Consider the following 24,270-nt stretch of genomic DNA (forward strand, 5'->3'; position numbering starts at 1 on the left):
CAACTACACATGTAGACCACTTAAGCTCCTGGGGATTGAAAACACCTACATGTAGCGTTAGAGCTCAGTCCTAGTAGGAATGGGCTTTACACATAATTACAGACAGGTAACTCGGACACAATCTATATGTACTTGTGGTGACCGCTAAACAACTGGCAGGGAAACATTTCCCCAATGGGCTTAGTGAAACACGACCACTATTGAGGGCGTTCTACTGTTTGTTTCCCACAAACAGCTTTGTTGAGCTGTTCATGGGGGAATGAAAAGGCCCGGGGGTGTCATGGAAAATAACACATAAAATAAAATAAGACATTTCTGACATAAAAGGTCATGGTTAAAAGAATAAAGTACTTCATGAACTAATGCTGTTAAACCTGTGCTTAGTGGCTTTAAATATTCTATAAATATAACATGACTATATACTTACAAAGATTCTGTGCAGTTTTGGAATCCAGGATACGAAGCTCTTTCGCCTTTTTCTTGAATTGTTGCATTCTGTCATCAGTCTCATCTTTTACATCTTTTTTCACTGCAGAAAAAAAACAAAAAAATTGACACAGATGAGAATCTCAATACATGAATGCATATTAAAGCCTGAGCTGACGGGCAGAGATTGGTCCGATAGCAACAGATCCATGGCCCGAACCAATTAAAAACCATAGTTTCCAGACATCAGCTTTTTGGTTCCACAACACTCTTCTCTCAATAAAAGGTACAAAAGATAAACAAAAAATTTACTTTTTGAGCTAAAACTGCTGAAACATTTGATAGGCTACTTAACTGAGCCACTTCACGATGCATCCTGCATCCAACACTGAATATGATGTCTCACAATGTAAAACGTACAGCCGTCCTATGTCCTAAACAAGATGTATATCAAACAAAAACCACAATTGTTCTCACATAACACATTGCTAACATAAACTGAATGGCAACAATAATATTATATTATTTGTGTCCAGATTTGCATTTGTAAGGCCACTGCACATACGGTATAGCATCGGCTTGTTTGAAGGCAGATGTGATTATGATGGAACTACATAATATGCAACATCATGAGCTGTACTATCAGAGCGGATGACTTCCCCCTCTTCATTTGTTTGCATGTGCCAGCATTCCTGTCATTGTGACAGTGGGTAGATGGTTGATAAGCACAGTTTCTCCCCTCAGGCCCTGTTTGTCAACTCGCTCGAGCCGAGGAGATAGTTGTTTTACCCCCCACAATCCCAGAAAGTGGCATTATGTCTGTGTTACTCGACTGAACACAATAAGACATTTGTTCAAGAATGAAGAGACCGTTGTTGCCCTAATGAAGACCGTATTGAGGCCACACTGGGGAAACACCACAGGTCAGCGTGTATTACTCTTCAATTGCACTTCAATAACATCAAGCTCTAAAAACATAGATGCACATGTACAAGGCAAGGCAAGGCAAGGCAAGTTTATTTGTATAGCACATTTCAACAACAAGGTAATTCAAAGTGCTTCACATGAAACCATTAAAAGCATAAAGGCAAAAGTAAAGGAGATTTAAAATTATGAAAACACACTTTGTTGCTTTCCATAATCTGAGCTAGTGGAAGCATGTAGATGTTTAACAGAAGAGGCCCCAGTATTTAACCTTGGGGAACACCACATGTAATTTTAGTCAGCTCTGATGTGTAATCAGCTACAGACACAAAGTATTCTCGGTCCTTCAAGTAGGATTCAAACCAGGTAAGTGCTGTGCCAGAGAGTCCCACCCAGATGTTTAGTATTTCTAAGAGTATGGCATGGTCGACCGTGTCGAATGCAGCACTGAGATCTAGTAACACTAAGACTGAACTTCTGCCATTGTCTATGTTTAAGTGGATGTCGTTGAAAACCTTAACAAGAGCAGTTTCAGTACTGTGGTGCTGTCGAAAGCCTGACTGGAAAACATCAAAGCAGTTATTTACGGCAAAGAAGTTGGTCAGCTGTTGGAAAACCGCTTTTTCAATTATTTTACTTAAAAATGGGAGGTTTGATATTAGCCTATCATTTTTCATCGTTGCAGAGTCTAAACTAGCCTTCTTTAGGAGCGGTTTAATAACTGCAGTTTTTAGGGCTTGTGGGAAGACACCTGAGAGAAGGGATGTGTTTACAATTTGTAAGAGATTAGTGGTCATGCAGTTTGAAATATTTTTGAAAAAGTGTGTTGGTAGAATATCCAAGCAGCAGGAGGATGACTTCAGATGTAGTATAATGTCTTCTAGGCTTCTACGGTCGATTGAATGAAATTGTGTCATGATATTTAAATGGATGTTTTTCAGAGATCGGGACAACACATATCCTGTGGTTGGTGTGGAGGCACTGACTGCTTGTCTAATTTTCTGAATTTTGTCAGTAAAAAAGGAGGCAAATTGATTGCATGCCCAGGTGGATTGGAGCTCAGCAGCTACAGACACTGGAGGGTTTGTTAGCCTATCGACGGTAGCAAATAAGGCGCGTGTATTGTTCTTGTTTTTGGTTATGATGTCAGAGAAGAATGACTGCCTTGCATTTCTAAGTTCCAAATTATAATTGCAAAGTCTCTCTTTATAGATGTCACAGTACAGGACAAAAGGTCAACATTTCTAACTGTAATCACAGTACTGAAGATGAGTGAATGTCATCGAGGAGGCAGCAATATGAGAAACAAGACGCCTTAGACCCGTCCCTCTCCTCACGGTGGCTTATGGGAGAGGCAGCACACTTTGTTGCTAATCATCACAACTGCTCTGTTCAAGCCCAAGGTGGGAGTCTCCCAGGAAATCTAGAACAAACAATCTGCTCCCTCAGCACTGTCTTGCATATTTAAAGAAACAATCAAAGAGGCAACATCTCCTGGGCAGCCAGAAGAAGCAATGCTGAAGGCACCTGCCTAACTCCAATGCTTTCTGTCAAAACATGACATCAGGGATGCAGTTGTTTACTGTATTAATTAAGTAGGGGTAAAAATGGTTCAAGTATGTACCAATGCTGTGGTTTGATTTTCATCGGAGGATGTTCCTTAGAGGCTGACAAGACTCTGCACTCTAAATGTTAGTCTACACCGACCGTGATACACAAAACGCTGGATCACTTTCAAACTCAGTGGAGCTCAGGGATGCACATCAGCCAATGGCTTAGTAGGAGCAACATGGCGAGGGCTTTGCTCGCCAAAAACTGGACACGACCCTTTGGTTAGTGCCTGTAATGTGTCAAATCTCACACGCTTTTATTGACACCACTTTCATTGGACAGTATTTTGCTTCAATCTTTATCAGGACTGTATTACCACTTAAGAGCATTAGCGACTCCTCAAATAAATAATTAAGATCAATACATCTAAGTGCGTAGAATTGTGTCACTAGTAATCTAGGATAGGTGGACAGATGCCATTTTGGCATAACAAAGATCAAGTCAAGTTCCAATTAAAGTTTATATGGTTCGAACTGTTTCTTACCTCTGAGCCACAAATGCCCTCTTTATTTGGTAACTCAGTGGAGTTAAATGGGGATGAAAGTGGGGTTTTTTTAAATGCCGTTAACACAGGTCCTGAATTGCTGACTGTTATAATGCCAATGTGTTCACCTGCTTTCACAAAATAAAATATGAAAAATCTGTTGCCCGGGGTTAGTGTTTGATGATGCCTTTAACTTAAGACTGGCAGATATGAATTTTCATGTTTCAGTGTCAGCAATTTTCTCTCAGGCTTCATCCAAACCCACCAAAAGTAGACAATAAATATTGATAACTTCATAAATAAATCCAATGACAACAACATAACAGCCACAATATCCTGACTCACATAAACTGAGTCAGTAGCCACTGAGGCCCAAGGAATCATACCTTGGACAAAGAAACTGGTGAGCCAGCAAAAATAAAACAAGAGGAAACAATGATCTCCCTGAGAGAATGGCCCGCAGACAGAGGGCAAATCAAACTTAGAAGGGGGATTTGGCTGCTTGCGGTACTGAATTGTTAAACTATTCTCTTTTCTCTGCTGCCACTTGAATCTCTCACCTAGGTACCTTACACTCTCAGCAGGGTGCTCTCAGCCCATTCGTCAGTGCCTCAGCTGTCTTTGCCATCTCAAATTAAACAGAAACAACAGTGCCTTTAATAATCTGAAACAGGCACATTCCTTTCTGATGCCATCCTATACAGCCAGAACTCTACCGCTGTGCAATGAGTAGTGGCATCAGTTGGCTGGTGTCTGCTCCAGTGTTTGCTGGCCGACTCAATTATGCCACGTTTCCTCTGAGCACTGCATGTGGACTGATGGGCCCTGGAGGGCTTGCACACATTGGAGTTGCCACACTAGTCTGAGTCCCAGGTGTGTGGTGGAGAGGATGACTATAAGTGGCACATTTCAACCAGATGGTTGGCCACAACAATAAAGCAAGTTGTATTAATGTCTCCAAAACACAAAAGTTACTAAAAATCACAAGCTCCACTTGGCATCATAATTAGGTTGAGCTTCAATTTGACAAAAAGTTTGTGTTTTTGTTAAAAATAGATGCACGATCTATCAGCAGCCATTCGAAACCAGACGGTTTTCAGCTGATTGTGTATGACTGGCTGACATTTACACACGCGTGCCGCATGATAGTTTCATGTCGGCACACAAACACACAACATGTCATTGGTGTGGTGGTTCCTCAGCGTGAGTAAAGACGACATACATCCAGTAATCTAACAAATAAAAGTCCAAACTAAAACATGGAGGAGGAAAAACATTTCAAACAACGAGCTGAATCAGATATTATATGGTAATGTATTCCCATGGATGCTGCTAATTCAATTCTTGAATGCAAATCGCAATTCAATTCGAAGGTCATGGTTGTAACTGAGCCAACAGCTAACGTTAACAGAGGTTACAGTTCCTTTATTATGATGCATTCAAGCTCTGCTTTGTAAAAAAAAAGTATTGAGCGAAGGTAGATTCTAACGCTATTATGATGTACTCAACTGTAACCTTGTAAAATGTAGTTTTTTGGAAACTTATATAAGAGTTAGGGTTAGCATTTGTTTGAAGGAGATATTGTCACAGCATTATGAAATACATATCGGAGAGGGAATTATGACCTGTTTATTCCCTAACACTAGCTCTAAGACGCTTTTAAAATTAAAACTAATAATGCTAAGACTTTTTCTATTAAATAAAATAAGGTATTTAAATGAGAACGCAATCATTTATTTCTTCATCATATGAATTGCATGTTTTATGCAAATAACCACCACAAGTAAAACAATAACATTTAGAATATTTGGGACAGTGTTGAAAAGAGTTAGTGTGCAGACTTGCTGTCAATTCTGGTTCCACGACAGAAAATTCTAAAGAGCAAAATTCGGATAAATGACCTCATCAGCTAATCATTGCGTCTTGTGCCATACTTGTAGTAATTCGCTCGCGGCCTTCCTGACAAATTGCCTTGAAGAGAATAGGACTCACTTGAGGTTGCAGTGACCCTGACCTTTGACAACCTAAGAACATATACGGTACTTCCGGCCACAGCTTCCGTTGGCGCGGAGGGATAATCATGGGAATTGGCCAAGCAAATGGTAATCTAGATAAAATGCAACTTTGGGAATGTACGTCAATCTAATAGTTTATTTAGTTTCTGCCAAGAAAGCTCAACCTGTCCAACAGTGTAGGGCCATAACAGCTGATCAAAGTCCTTGCCAACATTTAAACGTGCTTTACGAATTGCCCAGTGGCTAAAATGTAATACTCTGACAACAAAACCATCATTTGTGCACAGATGTATATGTATTCATTAAATCCCTCAAACAATCACTCAGTAAAGAGACATTTGTGATGGGCACCGTGTGGGAGGGTCTTTTGGCAGCTCACTGATTTCCCTGAAGCCATTTCATACGATTGTGACATAACGTCACATCACATAGAGATATGTTATTTCTATATTAATCTGTCAGTTCAGAAATGAATAACAATCTAAATTCCAAGCCAATACCAAGAGAACCATTTATTGATTGATGTTAATTGATGAATAAATGATACGGTGAAGGGTCAGGATGGGAACGGGAACAATCTGAAAATCGGTAGAAATAATTTGATTTGAACTGACTGTGCTATGCAGAGCTCAACTGCAGCATTGCTGATTATTGGACCAGATGGTCGTAGGGTCAAATGCTTCTGATTTGATACCAGCCATACAAGTTTGAGAAGAGAGATGTAACAATGAATTATACATGGTTAGTTTTTTGCACATTGATTTGTTGTAATATAATAACTCACAAAAGTAAAGAGCCTTGAGAAGAATGTCAAGGAGGAAGTGTTTCAACATCACGTTTTAACAAAACACATGAAAGATTCATTGGAGCCAACATAACCACATGAAGAGAAGTCCCTGATGAGCGAAACTGTTATATATTCCGTGAACCGAGGAGGAGTTTAACCTTGTCCCGTGCCAAAAGCAGTCACCAAATTGATATAGGTTCCACTGGAACAACACACGAATGTTTGAGCAAAAACATGTTTGGCTTCTTAAAAATGACTTGGCATCCATTGTAAGCCTTCTCTGTGGGCCTTGGACTGAGGTATACCCTCGGGAGGCTCTATGATAACAAGAGTTATCCAACACTTGGATATCCAGTCTGTTTGCTGGCCCATAATCACTATTATGGTTGCCTTCCATGAGATATCTCCCTCAAGACGTCCATAAAACCCACGGCATTACAAAGTTAAACACTACCACATGTTCACTTCCGGACACAGACCATCCGCCGAGCCTCGCCACCAGACACCATGAAATAAGCAGGCCTTGAAGATAAATAAAAGAAACTGCAGATGACAGGTCTTCAACAAACATATTTAAAGGCAAAGGAACACAGAGTGGAATAGACAATGTGGAGTCTGGTCCTCTACGAGGCAATTTATTCCCTCAAATGTGCAATCTGCCTGCAAACATGTGCCCTGTCCTCCATCTTAGGGACTCACACTGAGGACTGAGCTACTGGATCGCTGCCAGACCGCCTAAAGGAGATGGATTCTGAGGACGAGTCATTGGCCTCAGTCATGTCTGATACACAGAAATACCAATTTCACACAAATATATATATATATATATATATATATATATGTATATACACACACACACACACACACACACACCAATTGACCTGTGAATATAATCGGAATCCTTTGAAGTTCCATATCTGGACCATTTTAAATCATAGACCCCCGGACAAAACAAAAGCGAAACAGATGGGATAGGGGAACCATGAGTGAATAAATGAAAAGTATTCAGGTATTAGGGGGCAACGCATAGTGCACAAAGGCGTTGTTGAATTTCTACTGGCGAGATACAATACCTTGCCCAGTTATAGCTGGAATATTGAACGAGACCTTCAAAAATAGAGAGCACGCACAAGATCTGAACGTACCAATTGACCAGTGAAATCCAGCTGTGACCAATTTCTCCCACTGACTAAGGCTAAACAGAGGTCTCTTTCTAAACCCCGGAGCCAATTTGCTGTGTGGATGCACACCTCTCTATCCACTCCTCCCGCTATCTTCGATCTCAAAAGCATGCTCCCACTTGCAAAAAGGCAATCCATCTCCCACAAAACCTGAAATCCTTTATTTCACTCTCCGCTTGGCAAACCTGCATTGATTGTATACACCAAAACACAATTGAAAAGCATCTACAAATTCAGTATGACTGACACATAACTTATAGGCTGGGACGACAAGATTAGTGCCTGATAAAACCACTTGATATTATACCTTTGTGTTGAATAAATGACGGCCTGCGAAAGGAGTAAGTATCACTCTCAGCAACAAACGTTTTTTGGAAGCTTTCTTTTTTTCTTTGTCAGGTTTTGACCTTGAATGTTGAGGCAGTTTTTTGTTTTGTTTTCTGAAAAATACTCCTCAGCTCAAAGTGAACTATTACAGTGGAGCTGCATATTGGGAGGGGGTTGAGCTCTCAACCATGCATTCATCATCACCCCGTATGATCACAGGGAGTGGGGGAAGTGGCTGATAATGATGATGATGATGACGATGGAAAATGCGGATAGTCTGTGAAATGTAAGTTCATGAACTCTCATGTGTGGCAAAACACACTTTCAAAAAATACGTACGCAGCCTTACAAACGCAGATGTGAGTCTTTAAGCTGACTACTTTTCTTCACTTATCTCTCCTTCCATCGAAGGCCATCTGGTTGTGGTTATCAGAGATCTCTAAAACAAAGGTGTGGGTATAGGGAGCAGAAGTCCCACTGAGTGACACTCTGACCTGTGGCCAGTAATGTTTTCAGTATGCAGGGAGAGGCTCAGCCCACGGTGGAAGGTACGCAGCTGGGCTTGGAGCAGGGCCCAGTGAGAAAAACGCCTCCTCTAATTGAGACAACACAGATCTCCCTTAGTGACCCCCCCCCTCCCATCCCTGTCTCTATTCCAAGAGGAGAGGAGAAGGCTTCCTGCAAACGATTAATGTATCCTATTGAAATGCAGTGATATCATCATTTCCTGGTTATACATGACTTGCGTAACTGTTAGTTTATGCCTGTGATTAGGAATCTGTTCATGGGTCTGATTAAAAGTGAATATAGATCCTGAGAAATGTAGCAGTGAGATTAACTTCATGTCGAATTCAAACTGGAAGTATCCACAGAATTGAGCAAAACCCATATAGATTATCCAATACAGTGAGGATTTATATTCATGGAGGGGAGGAGCTATAATGCTGCAGTATCGCTAAGGTTACGAGTTTACTTTTAAACCAACACGGCTCAAATATGTTCAAAACAGACTGTGAAAATTAACTTCAAAGAGAAAACAAATATGCTGAACAAATACAAAAATCCCTCAAATCAATAACTCTGAGCATTGTCAATGACCTGGGGCTTGATACGGCCTTTTAACAAGTATATATTTAATCTGCCCACATCGACACATGACTGTTGTTCTCTCTCTGAGGCAGGGAGTGTGGGAAGGCTCTGACTCTGCCTCTTAAATTGGTCATGGATACATGCTCCGGGGGGCAGCAAATGGATTGAGCCTGACAGCCAATCAGTTCTAGGAAACCGTTCTCTGGTGGTGCCAAGGCAGCTCGTTGTGACCCAATGTGCTCGAGCGCTGGTGGGAAGGCACTAGCTGATGGTCCAAACGGCTGCCCTGCCGTCCTCTAACACCCCTCCATGCCGTCCAAACCTAAAGCATGAAGTAGACAACGCTGAAGCCGGGCTCATGTCACGATGAGGGGATGAAGAATAGAGATTCAACAGTGTTCCTCAGACAGCAGGTAGGATTACTGTTGTCCCCACGGTCTCTATTAATGTACCTCTCCCAGCACCATGCTACATGGGACCAAGCCCAGAAAAGGGACTCCAAAGTATACTCAAAGAGGCCAAAACGTGGAGATTATGAGGTGTGCAGCTGCACTGCTGGTTATCTTTAAAGGATATAGAAGGAAATGTGTTTTTGGGCAGTTTCTCCGGGAGTTAGATAAGAATATCTACATCAGTCATATCCCTGTGCTTTAAGAGACAGATTAGTCCATGGCCTGTTTAGCAATGCAACACTGGAAGCAACAGGAGACAGTAACCAGGTTCTGTCAACAAGGCACTTGCTGTATGTTATATGTGAAGATATGCAAAATGATATAATAAACCACAATTGAGGGGGTTTTGTTGGTCTCTTTTGTGTCCTTTGCTACATGTTCCTTTCTAAAGAAACTTGCTAAGATGAGCTAAAGAGGTCATGGACAAAACTCTCCACTGAAGAGAATATATTGATACAGTTCCTCTCATCCAAGTGCTTTTCCTTGAGAACATAGTGGAATAGGACAAAGCATGTCCTGGATGTAATTTATATTGCCTGCTGTCTGTGCAGTGTCTTACATTGGAGTGTATTCAACACGGTCGCATTTTGTACATTTGTCAGCTGATAGAACATAATCTTTTTCATTATTTCAAGATGAATATTGGATGCTATACAAGGAGGAAAAAATAGTTTTGAGTGGATATATGTTCTTTCTCAGGACATTTAGTATAATCATTGCATGGTTACTGTATCCACCAGTGGGTTTGCTTCGGCCTTTGCTCTGTAAATTTATGATTTCTAATTATTGGATCGAAAAAGTATTCATGTAAATGCTGACTGTATGACAAAAAAGGAATGACTAATGAGCATGTGCAACATTCAGCTGTTACAGACCACGCCCACTAGTAGAGCGAGGTAATAGCAAGTTAAGACAATTTGGTTGAAGTATTTATTTTTCAGTGGAATGTCATTGCTTTTTGGAAAGAAACAAATGTGCAGGTGTGTCTAAGCAAAGCAGCTTAGAAGAGTGACGCATTAAAGGTTGTCAAACAAGGAAAAGACGACCATGCACGTTTTATTTTTAAGAAATGTGCTCAAGTATTATCTCTTCTTCTTGTGAAGGTTAACCGATAGGTTGATCCAATTTGTCAACTGAGGCGTGAAAGGACTTAAGAAATACTTCACATTTCTGTGCTGGAAAATGTCACGGTTTGCTGAGAGATGAGGACAAGAGGAGGAGAAATTACGTTTTCTCATTCAGGCAGCTTGACTCCACGCTTGTTAGCAGCAATAGGTTTATACTTGGCAATCAATGCGGGGACAGATATATACAGTAAAGTTGGAAGTCCTCAATCAAATCAAAGACAGCTGGCGCTGTGTCTGTCACTAAAATGCCTGCATTGCCTCCCCGACAGACACAAACACATGCATATTAAAAAGCTGTGATGTGGGCTGCAACGGCTTCCATCATGTCACTTCCTGATGACTGTTCTTTGCACAGCTATAGAGAAGCATGTGCTGGTGACATGGAGGTGTCAAGGCAGACATGCCGTGATTAAAGATGCACCATGCGGCACCTGGGGATGGAGTTAAAAGTGAGTGAAGAAGAACATGAGTGTAAAGAGAGGCACTCAGTCATGGACTGCATTTAAATCTCAAAACCACAGCAGTTGTTGAGCTTCTCAACTGCCACGATATATATATATATATATATATATGTATATATCTTACTTCATGTTGCCCTTTTTCTATATATTTAGCTGTTTTCAACCATTCTGATGACAGCCGGTCCCCACTTTATTGCAAACGCCGCATTGTGACCATCCAGCTACAGCCAGCGACTATTAGCATGCTCGCATTTTGTGTCACAGCAAAAGTCCAAACTAAATTTAACAGAGCAAAAGCCCAACAACGATAACATGTGAAAAACAAATCAATGTGAAAAACAAGAGTAATTTGCATTAATTTGCTCTTGTTACCAAGACATCACATCGTGCATCAGACCCTACTCACTCACAAAGCCTTCTAGGACATTTTTACCACCTGCTAAATAATAACTACCTCTCGTGAAATCACAATACTCAATCAACATGAAAAGAGACTTCAAAGACATAATTGTGGGGCGAAACGCTACCAAAACTATCAAATCCTGTGTAAGAAACAGGAAGAGAGCTGGACGAGTGAGTGTTGAGAAAATAAATAGATGGACTGTAATATACGGTACACCTGAATGTGAGTCATTATGATTGTGTGACGTGAAAAGGAGCTAACCTGTAACAAATTCAAATATGTCTTACAGGAGAGCAACTCGTGACACTACATGCTGCGGAGTCCAAATCTTGATTGTCCTTTGTTTCATCAGCGAGAATAAAAGCAGGTTAGTCGGGCTTAATGAGTTTTAACGATGACTTGCTTTTGTGCTGCAGGAGAAGGTAGGAAGTCAGAGCCCTGTATGTAAAGCGGGCTTTTGTGTCTGACACTGCATGCCTGATGACCCCATAGCAGCAGCACTGTAATTGGAAGCCTCACTTGTGATGCTGTGGAATTAAGAGTATTCATGGTGTTTGGGGGCAAAAAACATTTAAGTGCAACCCACCTCTTAGTGGGCTGATTATGATGTGTTTATGAGTCCTGCTGCTGCCCCGCTGTCTGGCTGACTTGGATGGGATTCTGTATTAACCTGTAAAAGGAACGCAGCTGCACTGAGTCAGTCACTTAGTGGAGTTTCTCTTGTAAAAGTGATGCCTGTGAGCGAGCGGATGGGCCCAATAAGAGACCATAATGCTGACCTAGACTTTTAGTTGTTGCTACCCTTACAGCGCAATACGCTATCAACTGATATAATGGCACCGCAGCTGGCCACATCAATGACACTAATCTTTGTGAGTTACCTCGAATCCTTTCCATTTTTATTTTCAACTGCAAACATGTAAGGCATAAGCCCATGGTTAGTAGCTATTTGTAAGGGTTAAGATTAAAAGCAATCGTTTAATTTAAAGAAGCTTTTTCGTCCCCGAGTTAAACTGCCACCATTTTGGTGTAGTGGGAAAAAAAAGAAGGGGATGTAACATGACAACACCCACTTTATTTTACAGCAAATATGTGATCAATAGAAATATTCTAATAGGAAGCAGTGGGAATGCACAGTAAGTCATGTATCCCTCCCTCTACGTGAAAGGACATTTGTATCAAATGAGTGAATTTACTCAATTTGAGGCAAATACACAAAGGAAGTGTGATTTGACAGCGAATGCCTCTGCCATAATCCCCTTTATTGAGTAGTTCATTTCACATGAGCAAGATGTCAAAAATGATGATCATATTGACAGCGCAACGGAGGACAAGACCTGAGCCCAGTGATGTCCGAATCAGAAAGCCAATACAGCATCCACTGAGGCTGCATAATAATTGTGTGAAGGCATGTGGTGAATCATACACTGTACAGAGGTTGCTGTGGTGGACTGATCAAAAGGAAGCACACATGAAGGAAGCACACATGCCTCGGAGCCTTTCAGTCGGTACTGCTAGATGAAGAGAAACAGCATGAGGGCAAATACACGTCCAATGGCATGAGATGATCTCTGGAATGTGTGTCCTCTCTCTCGTTTATTTGGCCGACTCTGCTATAATCCCTCGCTCGCTCACACACGGCCAAACGCACACATATGCCTTTATCTTGACATGAGCCTTCAGACTTTCTGACTCCCCGGTCCCACACTGATGGATTCAAACAACCTCTATGAACAAATAATGCACACGTACACAGCCCACATAGCATGCACATCTGGAGTACACACAAAAGCAAAAAAAACAAGATCATTGCGAATTCTCAAATTGATCCACACACCCACTTGCCATGTCATCTTGAATAGCCATGAACAACAGATACACACAGGTTGTGCTCGTACCAGATGGTATCTCTAGCCCAGTGTCAGATGTCAGGTGGATTTTACGGATCATCCGAGTTACCTCTGACATATAACGCACACATGGTAAAGAAAAATGGCGGAATCCTGCCAAGTCAAATCGTACAAGATAAAAGACAAATTCATCATGGCATTTCTCCAGCTGCCGAGAAGACAGAATTGGGTTAAAAAGCAAGAGAACGTGGGGGAAATATATGCACGTAGACGACACACGAATATACCCAATCTGTTTATTCCATGGTGCATCTTTTAAATGCTTTATATACTGTACGGCGCAAAGCAGATGCAGCATTCACTGCAAAACAGATTTGTTGGTAGTATATCAGGACACATTGTCAAACTTTCCTACACAAGCACATCGCCGTCGAACAAGTGGAAGCCCGCCAGCCGACTCCACACACTGCACTGTCCAGTGCGCTGCAGTCTGCTGCCTCTAAACACCTGATATTTCTACCTGCATTTGATATGCTTTTAAGCTACCACTCGTGTACTGTCATTACAGCTCGAAAGGAAGAGTTGGCGGTGCTTTGACATGTAAGCACATCACTTCAGCACTTTGGTGTTGAATGGTTATTGCTGCCATTCTCTTAAGCACCAGCCTCTGAACTAAAGAGCCCCACCTGAGAAATGTGTCCATGTGGCCACGCACTGTCGCAAGTGTTTCCCAACGCCGGCTTGTATGAACAGTTACATTATAAATTATAGAGCGCTCTCTCTGCCAATGCCGCATTCATTTGAAAGTCGGAAAACATGACAACATTTTGACACATCTCTGAAATCAACCGGACAAAAGGATGAACGCTTTCAGAACATGAAAATGCCACTGATCCATGATCATGTGAAAAGAAAGAACACCACGATTACATTGCTGCTCCTTCCTCCCTTTTCTCCTTTCCGACCATATCTCCACCTGATTCACACTGATCCTTGCAGCAGTGCTGGGACCGGAGAGGAGGGGAGCCTACAGCCCGGGATAAGCCTTCCATCGGAGGAGGTGGAGGAAAGGGGAAGGGATCACCTTGAAAGAGATATACAGTCGTCCCATGCTGGCCATTCGTAACCACTGTAATGCAGTGCTGTCTGTGTGTGTCTGCGTATGTGTGAATGTAATTACTGTAGGTGTGTTCACATGCTCACACAACTAGACTTGTGTACTGGATACGGGAGGCATTTTCCTCATTCTGATAGACAGCTTCCCAAGTTGCCTCATCTGTTTCAACCCAGGAGCTGTTTTCGGTGACAGCGGTTGAGTCTGGTGGGGTCGGGCCGCCTGTGAGACGCACAAAGAAACATCGGGGACCACCCCTCCGCTGTGTATAACACCAGGGAAAATCTAGTCCAAATGCAATTACATAACAACAAATTAAATATTTAAAAAGGAAGGCCTAAATACATATGTTTTACCTCTAACATTAAAAACATACAGAGCCTTTATAGGCAGATAATGACAGGACTTTTCCAACATCGTCCTCGTCTCTGACTGCTCATTATATATATGTATTTTATATTACCATATGCAATTTATAGATAAACAATGATAGAATGTAAAATGCATGTATTTTAACACAATTATCTCTCTGCCTTCAGGGCTGTTTGTGGAAAGTCGCCATCAGCTCAGACATATACAGGACGGAGTGCCTCCTAAATTGCAAGTACTTTCACAAAGTCGTAATTTAAAAAATAAACAGATATAACGTACAAATATAAATGCACGAGAGCCTTCGTTTTAAGATGGATGTTCAATCTCAGAAATGTCAGAAAAGTCCATCCTCTCTCACAAGACTCGCTCAGAAAATGAATCTGCATTCCCTCCAAGCTGCACATGCACTTCAGGACCAAGCTAATTGCATTGGAAGCCCATTTCAGACAACCAGGTGGCAGCATGTGTTTTTGAGGCTTATGACTTCCCATACCACCCACAATCAGCAGCGTCCTCCAGGACTTCAAACGGTCCCTCTGTTCTCCAAACCCTCCGGTCCCCACTCTCTCGGGGAACCAAGCACCTGGCCCAGAGTTTCATATTCCTCTCAGGTGTGCCTCCGCAGCGTTGCACTCGCCTGATATACACGCATATTAGGTACCGTATTGGCATTCTATTTTTCCAATAGTTGCTATTTCACTTTCAAAGTAGGCCACCACTGAAGGACAGAGCACATTCTCGAACTACCAATTTCATGTGGCGGTAAATGAATGGTCTCCTTATCCCCTCAGGTTGAAAGTGGTTGCCTTTGTATGCGTGATTGAACTCTCAGATGGTATTAAAAAAGAAAAACTGATTCATGTTCATGCTATTATGATACTTGATATCCATATAATAATAAAATCATTGGCTATTTAAAACAAGGGATGTACTAATTCCTAGTCCCTTCCTGTCCTAAAACAATCCCCTAAATTACAGTAGTTTACTGTCTCTCCTCCGCACTAGTCTCCCAACTTCACCTTCTCCGTCCATCCTCTACCTCTGTTTTAAGTAGATGTCTTCTTATCAGAGCAGGAGGCTCACAAAGTATTCCCTGTGGCCATGTATGGGCTTCAGCATTATGGGAATCCACAGATTTAAAAGCAGGTAGAGGAGGCCCACACTGACTTAATTTCCCGGGAGAACAAAGTGCATCGTGGAAGATAGTGGATACATTACAGGTACCCCCATCCCAAAGTCAGCCTTGAGTCATGACAGACCCCGTTGCAAGTTGCACAGCCCCTGCTCACCACAGCACCAGGCTTGATGTTCGGCATTCTTTTGTTCATTTTTGCTCTTTTACAATGCCGGCTTTAATTCGGTGTATCGGTACATTTGATTAATGTACAGTACTTCCAAGCAACTTACAATTACAAATGCTGGTACTTCGGAAGGGAGACCAGAGTGGAAGCAACTCCAAACAGCGTATTTCAACCAATAATATTAAGTTGTAGTGAATGTATTTCACGCAACAACAAAATACATTTTAGAGGAGATACTCTTTTTTTTCTTGCATACCGAGCTGGCCCATCACCAAATCAGCCCAATAGAACAACTGATCTCCAGAAAAAACACATGCCACTGGATTTCCATCAGTCCACAAAATGTTGGAGGAACAAAAGTTTGCATACACAAACACACACACACACACACACACACACACACACACACACACACCCACCCACACCTCGAGAATCTTCATTCAAAACAGACAACCTGATCCTGGCGTGTGCTTTCGGTTGCTTAAAGGGCAAGACAATCATAGCATGACAATCAAAACGCTCTGCACTTAGAAGCTTGGGCAGGCATACAACAGGAATATGTGCCGGCTGTGCTTCTCAGATGCTGGATGAAATAATTGTCAGCAGTCAACTGCATGTTTACCATCCGTCTGTTGTTTTATGCTGGACTAAAACAGACATAAAAGGAGGGTGTGCATATTTTTTCTTTTTTCCGTTCAAAGTAAAAATGAAGGAAGGGAGCTCTCTGGTGCATGTATGGGATTATGATTAATAACCATGTTATACTAGAAGCGAGTAGTCCATGTAAGGGTTGCATTTCTAGTATACTTTATTTATCATATTCAGCTGATAATGAAAAAACAGCAATTTAATGAAAGTTGTAATTTCTCCACAAAGGCCACAGAGGAACTTATAACATCCATTAAGAACAGTTTTGTGCCAGAACGACTCCACAGGAGGGAGAGGTTAAGTGAGCTTACAGGCAAGAACAATCACTCGCAAGGCTCCTGGCACGAAGAGAAGCACACTGAAATAGCTCATGGCTCTGTTGCAAACAATAGGGGGTCCTTACCTGATCACCGGAAATTACATACATCCTCCACCTGAGTGTGAAAACTGCTTTGCTACACTTAAACCTCGAATGGGCTGCATTCCTCAGACGACTGGCCTCATCGCCCGGCAGTAAGAAAACGAAGAGCACATTTAACTCATGTATGTGATGTCGAACCCGCTGAATGGATGCAGCGGGTCTGCGTTATTGCCTCTACTGTAGCAGAGCAAATCCCGCAGAGGGAACGATGGTACGTTTCCATCTCATGTAATACTATCACCCTGTCTCCAGAACGCAACTGCTGCCTCGGTCTTCACTTCTGCTGTCCATCACTTAAAACATCTGGACTCATTTTAGAAGGTCAGGGCCAGTGAAGCAGAAACTGTCAGTGGAAGTCGTCTTCGATGCGTTTCATGAAGGGAGCAAAGAAATGCCACCGTCAGATGGACCGGGAAATAACATTCCTGTTGACAATATAAAGAGCGGGAAACCTTCCGCTGAGATAAATGTGTGAAGGATATAAAACACTCGGCTGCATTAAATAAATATATAGGAAACAAGAATTTCACAGCGGTCTACAAAGCTGATTATTTTTAAATAGACACATGCAAAGCTGTGCACAATTGTGTCAAAACGTCTTTCTTTAACAAAGAGATAGTGTAGGAGAAGGAGCCTTGACTTTCAAAGCCCTTCACAAAAATAACCATATTTTCATTATGAGTATCTTTATTAGGTGTGTGCTTTTGGGTCCTCGCTCATTTCTACAGGGGCAAACAAAAGTAAGCTAAGCACTTGTTCCACAGTCCCTCCCACCCACCTCACCATGCCAATAATTCCCTCTTAACTCCCTCCCCTTCTACCACTCCTCCTGGATTAAAAGCTCTTCATTTTCACGAATTACACAAACTCATTTCTTTTTCTTCATGGCTCGGCATTTCTTCCTGTTTTCTCTCCATGGGGCTCATAAACACGTTTTGAAGCTGGGTTTAATAAACCTGCCTTCTGAGGGTGTAGGGCCTTTAATGGACACAGGGCTTGTTTGATAATTCTCCACTTCATCACACAATTTATTGATTAAAGTCTATATTACATTAGAAACAAAGTTAAAGCAATTTGCTCCACATTAATGGTTTCATGTAGCTGCATATCTATGGCCAATTAATTGGGGAGTCATGCCTCCCCGTTTGCATTTTCCCCTTGTTTGACAAAAGTGTGTTAGGGTTAGCGTCAGGCAATATGTTGCAAGCAGCAGCAATACTGCACTTGTAATCCATAATTAACAGAGGGTTGACTGCATCGGTGATTTAAAGGTGACGTTTTGGAGCCTGAATGTGGTAAAATATCTGCAGACTTCAGTTTCCCTGCTAACTGCAATGCAAAACACAAGTTCATCGTTGCTGTGTCCATTATGACAGTAGTTCTCAACTGGTTTGGCTGCGGGACCCACCATCACCCCTGACTGACAAGCCGCGACCCACGACCCAAAATATAAATATATATATATATATATATATATATATATATATATATATATAATAAATAACGACTGGATTAAAAAATAAATTACACAACAGATTCATTTTAGAAAAATAATTGTCACTGATTTGCCCTGCAGCTTTAAATTCAGTTAATTTAGGGTGAAGTGAAAAACCCACAACATTATATTTTTCTCATCTTCTAAAAAGAGAAATTAGTGTTTGAAGAATTCACCTCTATGAGTCTGTCCAGTCAGAGTCTAATGACTCTGGTCTCTCTGGATATTTTTCTCTTTTGGAAATTGTTCTACGATTTGACTTTCACAACTCTCACGTCAACAGTCCTTCTCTGCTCTCTATTTCCTCGTCTCTACCCGTGTGTCACGGTGTGTGTACATCTCACTCAAGTCAGGAAACTTGTCAGAATACTCATATTTGATTGGCTGAGCTTCATCACGTGATGTGATTCACAATGCATTGGTCGGTATTTTTCCTGCACCCTGAACAAGTGCTGGAATAATTCCGCTGCTTAAAAAATGCCCTTCAAAATAAAATCACTTTTTTTTTTGTCAGGCAAAGGCCCACTGAAAACGGGTCCGCGACCCACCAGTTGAGAATCACTGCATTATGAAATAAGTAACTCTAGCAGCCAGACAATCACACGAACCCTATTGTTAGTGCGAAGGGCAGGCTGCAGTATACTTCGTATAGGTGTAATCACTGAAAACAAAGATACATGTTCTGCATGAAACAGTCCAACATTCTATAAAAAAGGCTTTAGCATAGCAAGTAGGTGCAAAAGGCAAACTGACAGACACCCTGCGAAGCTTTTCTGAAGCACTAAATTTGTCGACAAAGCCCACCCATACACATTGTGTGTGTGTGTGTGTGTGTGTGTGTGTGTGTGTGTTTGTACACTGGAAAGGGGGATGATGTAGGAGGCAATGCACAAGAGACAGCAGGAGAGCACAAGTGGTGTGGCCTGTCAGACATAATGAGTAAGCAATGATACACACAATAATTGTAACCAACACCAGGGAAGCCCCTCTGTGTGTGGTTGTGAGGGTATTATGGACGGACACACACACACACACACACACACACACACACACACACACACACACACACACACACACACACACACACACACACACACACACACACACACACACACACAGAACTCAGACACATGCTGAAAGCAGTAAATTGAAAGAAGAGAGGGCACGCTGGGGGCAGTCACACAGGGTGAGACTGAAGACAACAAAGAAGGCTATAAACACTTTGTGTTGCATGTTGATTGCCAACAAATATTTTAAGGCACACTTGGCGAAAAAGTTACAACAACAGAAGCAAAAGAAAGAAAGAATCGTAAAGTCAAACACACAGTCTGTCAGAAGACCTAAATCTATATGATGCAGCGATGCATCCATAGACGTGCACGGCATATTATATACTAATATTACTACTACTGTACTGTATCGTACTACCATGAAATAATGACTCTAAATATGTACGAGCACAATTTGTGATGCTTTAAGACTAATTGGTTTAAAGCCACTTGGAGAGTTACAATGAAACATTTTAACTGACAAATATATTTCACAAAGGAAAGAATAAATAAATTAAACTAAACAAAAGGTGCATGTCTCAATTCATGCAGTTGGCTAAAGCATTTTACAGCTAAAGTAATAATGTATGTCATGAATTTATAACAAATAACAAATAAATATTGATGAGAAAGGAGGGAATTAACAGGATTTAAAGTTGATTGAGGGTGAACACAAAACTCTTTGGATGAGAGGACAATGAGATTCATCCTCCCATCAACATAAATGCATACTGCCATCTACTGCCCCCAAACTCTACCACTGGTGTGTCTTTCACAAGCTGTACGTATATGTAGATGAGGTTAACGGGGTTGGGCAGCAGTGGTCAGACTCCTTGTGAACACTGTGGCCTGTGGATGACCAGTACTCCGTTACAATGCCTGCTACTCCAGATTAAAGGAGAGCAGGACCAGCCGTGGGGGATGGGAGGTCGTATCACTGTTTACCCTGTGTCAGGACACCAACGCAGGGCCAAGGCAATGCTAAAATGTTCCTCTATTGTGTGGCTGTCTTCCTTTGTGTGTTTGACAAATGAAGTGTATAGCGATACAGGGTGGGAAACATGGAGGGAGGGGGGGGAGAATCCTACAATGGCAGCAGGTGCACCGGGACAGCTAATATTTGCACAGCAGCTTCTGTGGCAAGCAAGCAACTCCCCCTGAAGAAAAGGGGCAACCATCTCCTCATAAATGGCTCTGTTACAGACACATAAATCCGAGGCTGACTCCACCAACCCATATGTATCCTCCAGTGCCATCCCTCTTCTTCTCCCTGCAAATCCCTTCAGTGCAGGACAATTGCCGAGATGCATCTTGGCAACATGTGACATTGTAGAGGTCAAGCTGGAACCTATTGTGTGAATGCAGTGTGTGTATGCTATGTCCCCACCTGCAGTGTCAGACACATGGCCGGCCACACTTCAGTCTCAGTGACACTTTTACTGTGATGGATGTAGAAGAGTACTTCTTGTTTTGCCTGTAGCCCAAGAGATCGTCTATGCAGGCAATGGTCAACTCAACGCACAGCTTACAGTCACACAATCATAAGGTACAAATCCTTAAAGAAATCAAATTGAACAAATAAAGTGTATATTTAAGTTGTATCTGGTTTCACAAAGTGGCATATGACTGTTTTGTCAAAAAAATAAGTATATCTGTGAGATGAAGCCAACAGCCAAGGCTTTGAAAAGCAACATCAAATGTTTCCAGTTGTTTTCATGGCTTGTATCACTAACCTTAAAAAACGATTAAAGTAAAGAATACAATTGAAGAGATGCCGAAAAGACACTAAGCCCTCATATATATGCATAGGCTTTTCTCAAAACTAGCTGATCTATTTATGTTAGGAGCCCCCCAAAAAAGGTGGGGGTCAATCTGAAGGGGGCTGAGAAGTAACTGAGCGATTGTGTGAAGGCAAAGCCCTTTATCTCGTGTTTTCTTGGTTCCTAACCTCTCTTTTTGGTGGTTAGGCATAAGAAATGAAAGCTTAATCCATTTAGATGGAAAATCTATGGCACCCGCCCTGGCAGTGTCGGGGTATTAATAAGATGACAATGCAGATTCATCAACAGGACCAGACTACTGTTCCATCACTGCCTGTCCAGAAGTAATAAGTAAGCCCCACACTGGCGGAAATGCTGAACCTCTCTAGACTTTCATGAAAACCCACTGTGGACATACATAAAATATTATATATCATTAGATGAGCAGCAGTAGCTATAGATAACATTCCAGCAGGGCAAAAAGTCTCAGCGGATTCGGCGGAAATGTCATTCGAGCCCATTTAAAACAGAACCAGATCAATAGCTGGTAAAGAAAAAATAAAACAATACATCACAAGTAGAAGACAGAAAAGTATGCAGTCGTAAAAAAAAGGTTGACTACATGTGCAATATTTAGCTGCGTCAACACTGTCCACAAAAATATATATTTGTACTTTCTCTGTTATTGGGTCTGCTGAGAAACAATGTTGGCAAATGTACATAACTTAACTAAAAACATCGTCACCAGTGTAGCGACTTCATGCATCCGTACTGCAGTATCAGCAGCCTGCCAACCATCTTTAATCCTGCAAACATATTGAGTTTTCAAAGAGGCTACTGTGTCTATTTTCATTCATAAAGCTCGTCTATGGTTTGGTCATTTGTAGGGGGTTCAACTGGAATTAAGAGCAATGCACAAAGGTTTGAGCCCAAAAGGTTTCTTTGTGTATTTTATTGCAACGTTATCACAACAGTCATAAGACCGGCCGGTTCAGATGAACTGCAAGCTAAAAACATTCATATAAGTGTGAATGTGAGTGTGTGTGCCTGTCTGTCTGTCCGCACTCAAGCTCTGGTAGACTGTAAACCTGTACCACTCCTCCCATGGATGCATGGGTGCATGGATGCTTGGATGATTAAATGGATATGTCGTTCTTCTTCTTCTGAACTAATAACATGTATCGACACATGGATACATTATAAAACGCGGTGGCCCAGGGTGCACTAGTTCACTTGGGACCAGCTGCTGGTGTATGAACCTTTAGTCAGTACATTTTGCCTTACGTGGAGAGCGTATCCACACACTGGCAGTGAATCTGTTGTAAATTAAAGAATCATTTCACACTATGTGAGTAACATATCCAGATGGCCTGTGAGAGCCGTTGACATAACTGCAGACATAAGCTCAATTGTGAGTGACATTTCATCCTAGCTGGACACAATATTGATGTGGATCGCAGCAGGAGTAATCACAGAATGAGAATCACTGGGACTGGAAGACTAGCTTTCTACAAGAAAAATTGATTCCAGCAATTTGCAGCTCCAGCTTCAAGAAAGCTTGAAGTCGCAACTGAACACCACATGGTAAATTCCAAAAAGCAGAATGCAGTGGCGTGCGGGCTACAAAGGTGAACATTTAAATCAATAACACATGGACATCTCTTAAGACTGGGATGGGCTGTAAATCAGGCGTGGATTGGGCAGGTGAGGGGTACCAACTTGGTCAATAAACTGGACCCCTGCCCCAAGGCAGCACATTGACTCCAGCTGTGGGACAAGACGGCAGGCCAGTGTTTAACTTGCATCATGTCAGCCAATGGCTCTCCCACTGCTCCCACACCACTTGCCACTCAGCGCAACATTCACCACTTCCTCACCACAAAACACCCGCCATTTGATGAAGAGGCAATCAATAGCTGGACCGCATGGCGAGACTCAAAATGCTGTAGTCAAGATGTTGCAATGTGAGATGGCACACTCCGGGTAAGGAATTGCAGAAAACAAAAAAAGAAAGATATTGCTACAACTACTACTATATCCGAGAACTTGCTAACTGGAATTAACACCCATGTTCGTGGAGAAAAGAAAAGTACAAATTAAAATGTGCAACTGAGACTGTGGCAACCTCAAACATAATGTCTTGCACATCACAAATGGCAAACCTAGGCACTCTAACTTTTGCTTTACAAATGCAACCTCAAACACTTAAATCATAGAAGTATATCCTAAAATTATACGTATGATTCAGATTGCACACATATTAACATATACAAGTGTTTTTATGACTACTTCATTTATCATTAGCCAGTTACAGAGTGTTGTAGCCCGTCTAACCAGTTTCTGAAGATGTTTGATCAAATGTTTGTCGCAAGCTGTGTCCACAGCACATCCACCAAGTTGCGTGTGATTGCCATGATATCTGAGCCCCACTGCTTCAGTAACTAATAACACAAATATTTTTAATTACGAAGCTTTCAAAATTAGGTGACACTGTGCGAACACAGACACAGAGTAACGCTCACCAAACCTGACTCTTACATCATTAAAATGTGTGAACGTTGAAGAAGCTAGGGAAAAACCATGCGAGCGTGAAGTAGCGTGAAGTAGCATGCTATTGCCACACAAAGCAAGCTGCAAGTGAGAACCCAGAGGTGACGAGATGCGCAAACCGGAGGGCAAAAATGTCATTCTAGCTGGAATATCTCAATAACTTGATAGAAACACGATGAAAGACCCCTGCCGTTGACTGCAGGAAGGTGAGAGTAATTTCTCAGCCATCCTTCCTCAGCCCCAAAGTGACAAAAGACAAATCTACAGTTGCAAATTAACCCCAGAATAATGAATGAGGAATGGAGCCCTGAGGTCTTAATTGAATATTTGCTGGACTCATTTTGTTGACAATGATGGATGTCTGCAAAAAAGAAGGCCTCAGCAAACTCATCATTCATATTTCATCATCTCTACATCTGACTA

General features: G+C 41.8%; 1 protein-coding gene across 1 annotated transcript in view; it reads right to left on the reverse strand.

Annotated features, from left to right (window-relative positions):
• diaph2 (diaphanous-related formin 2) overlaps positions 1-24,270 on the reverse strand; it is a 349,512-nt gene that overhangs the window by 157,241 nt on the left and 168,001 nt on the right. Inside the window, exon 19 of the mRNA XM_079268826.1 lies at positions 428-529. Coding sequence (XP_079124952.1) covers positions 428-529 — 102 coding nt within the window. The remainder of the gene's footprint in view (positions 1-427; positions 530-24,270) is intronic.

This window comes from Melanostigma gelatinosum (genome assembly GCF_949748355.1).
Source record: "Melanostigma gelatinosum genome assembly, chromosome: 5".
Classification (NCBI taxonomy): domain Eukaryota; kingdom Metazoa; phylum Chordata; class Actinopteri; order Perciformes; family Zoarcidae; genus Melanostigma; species Melanostigma gelatinosum.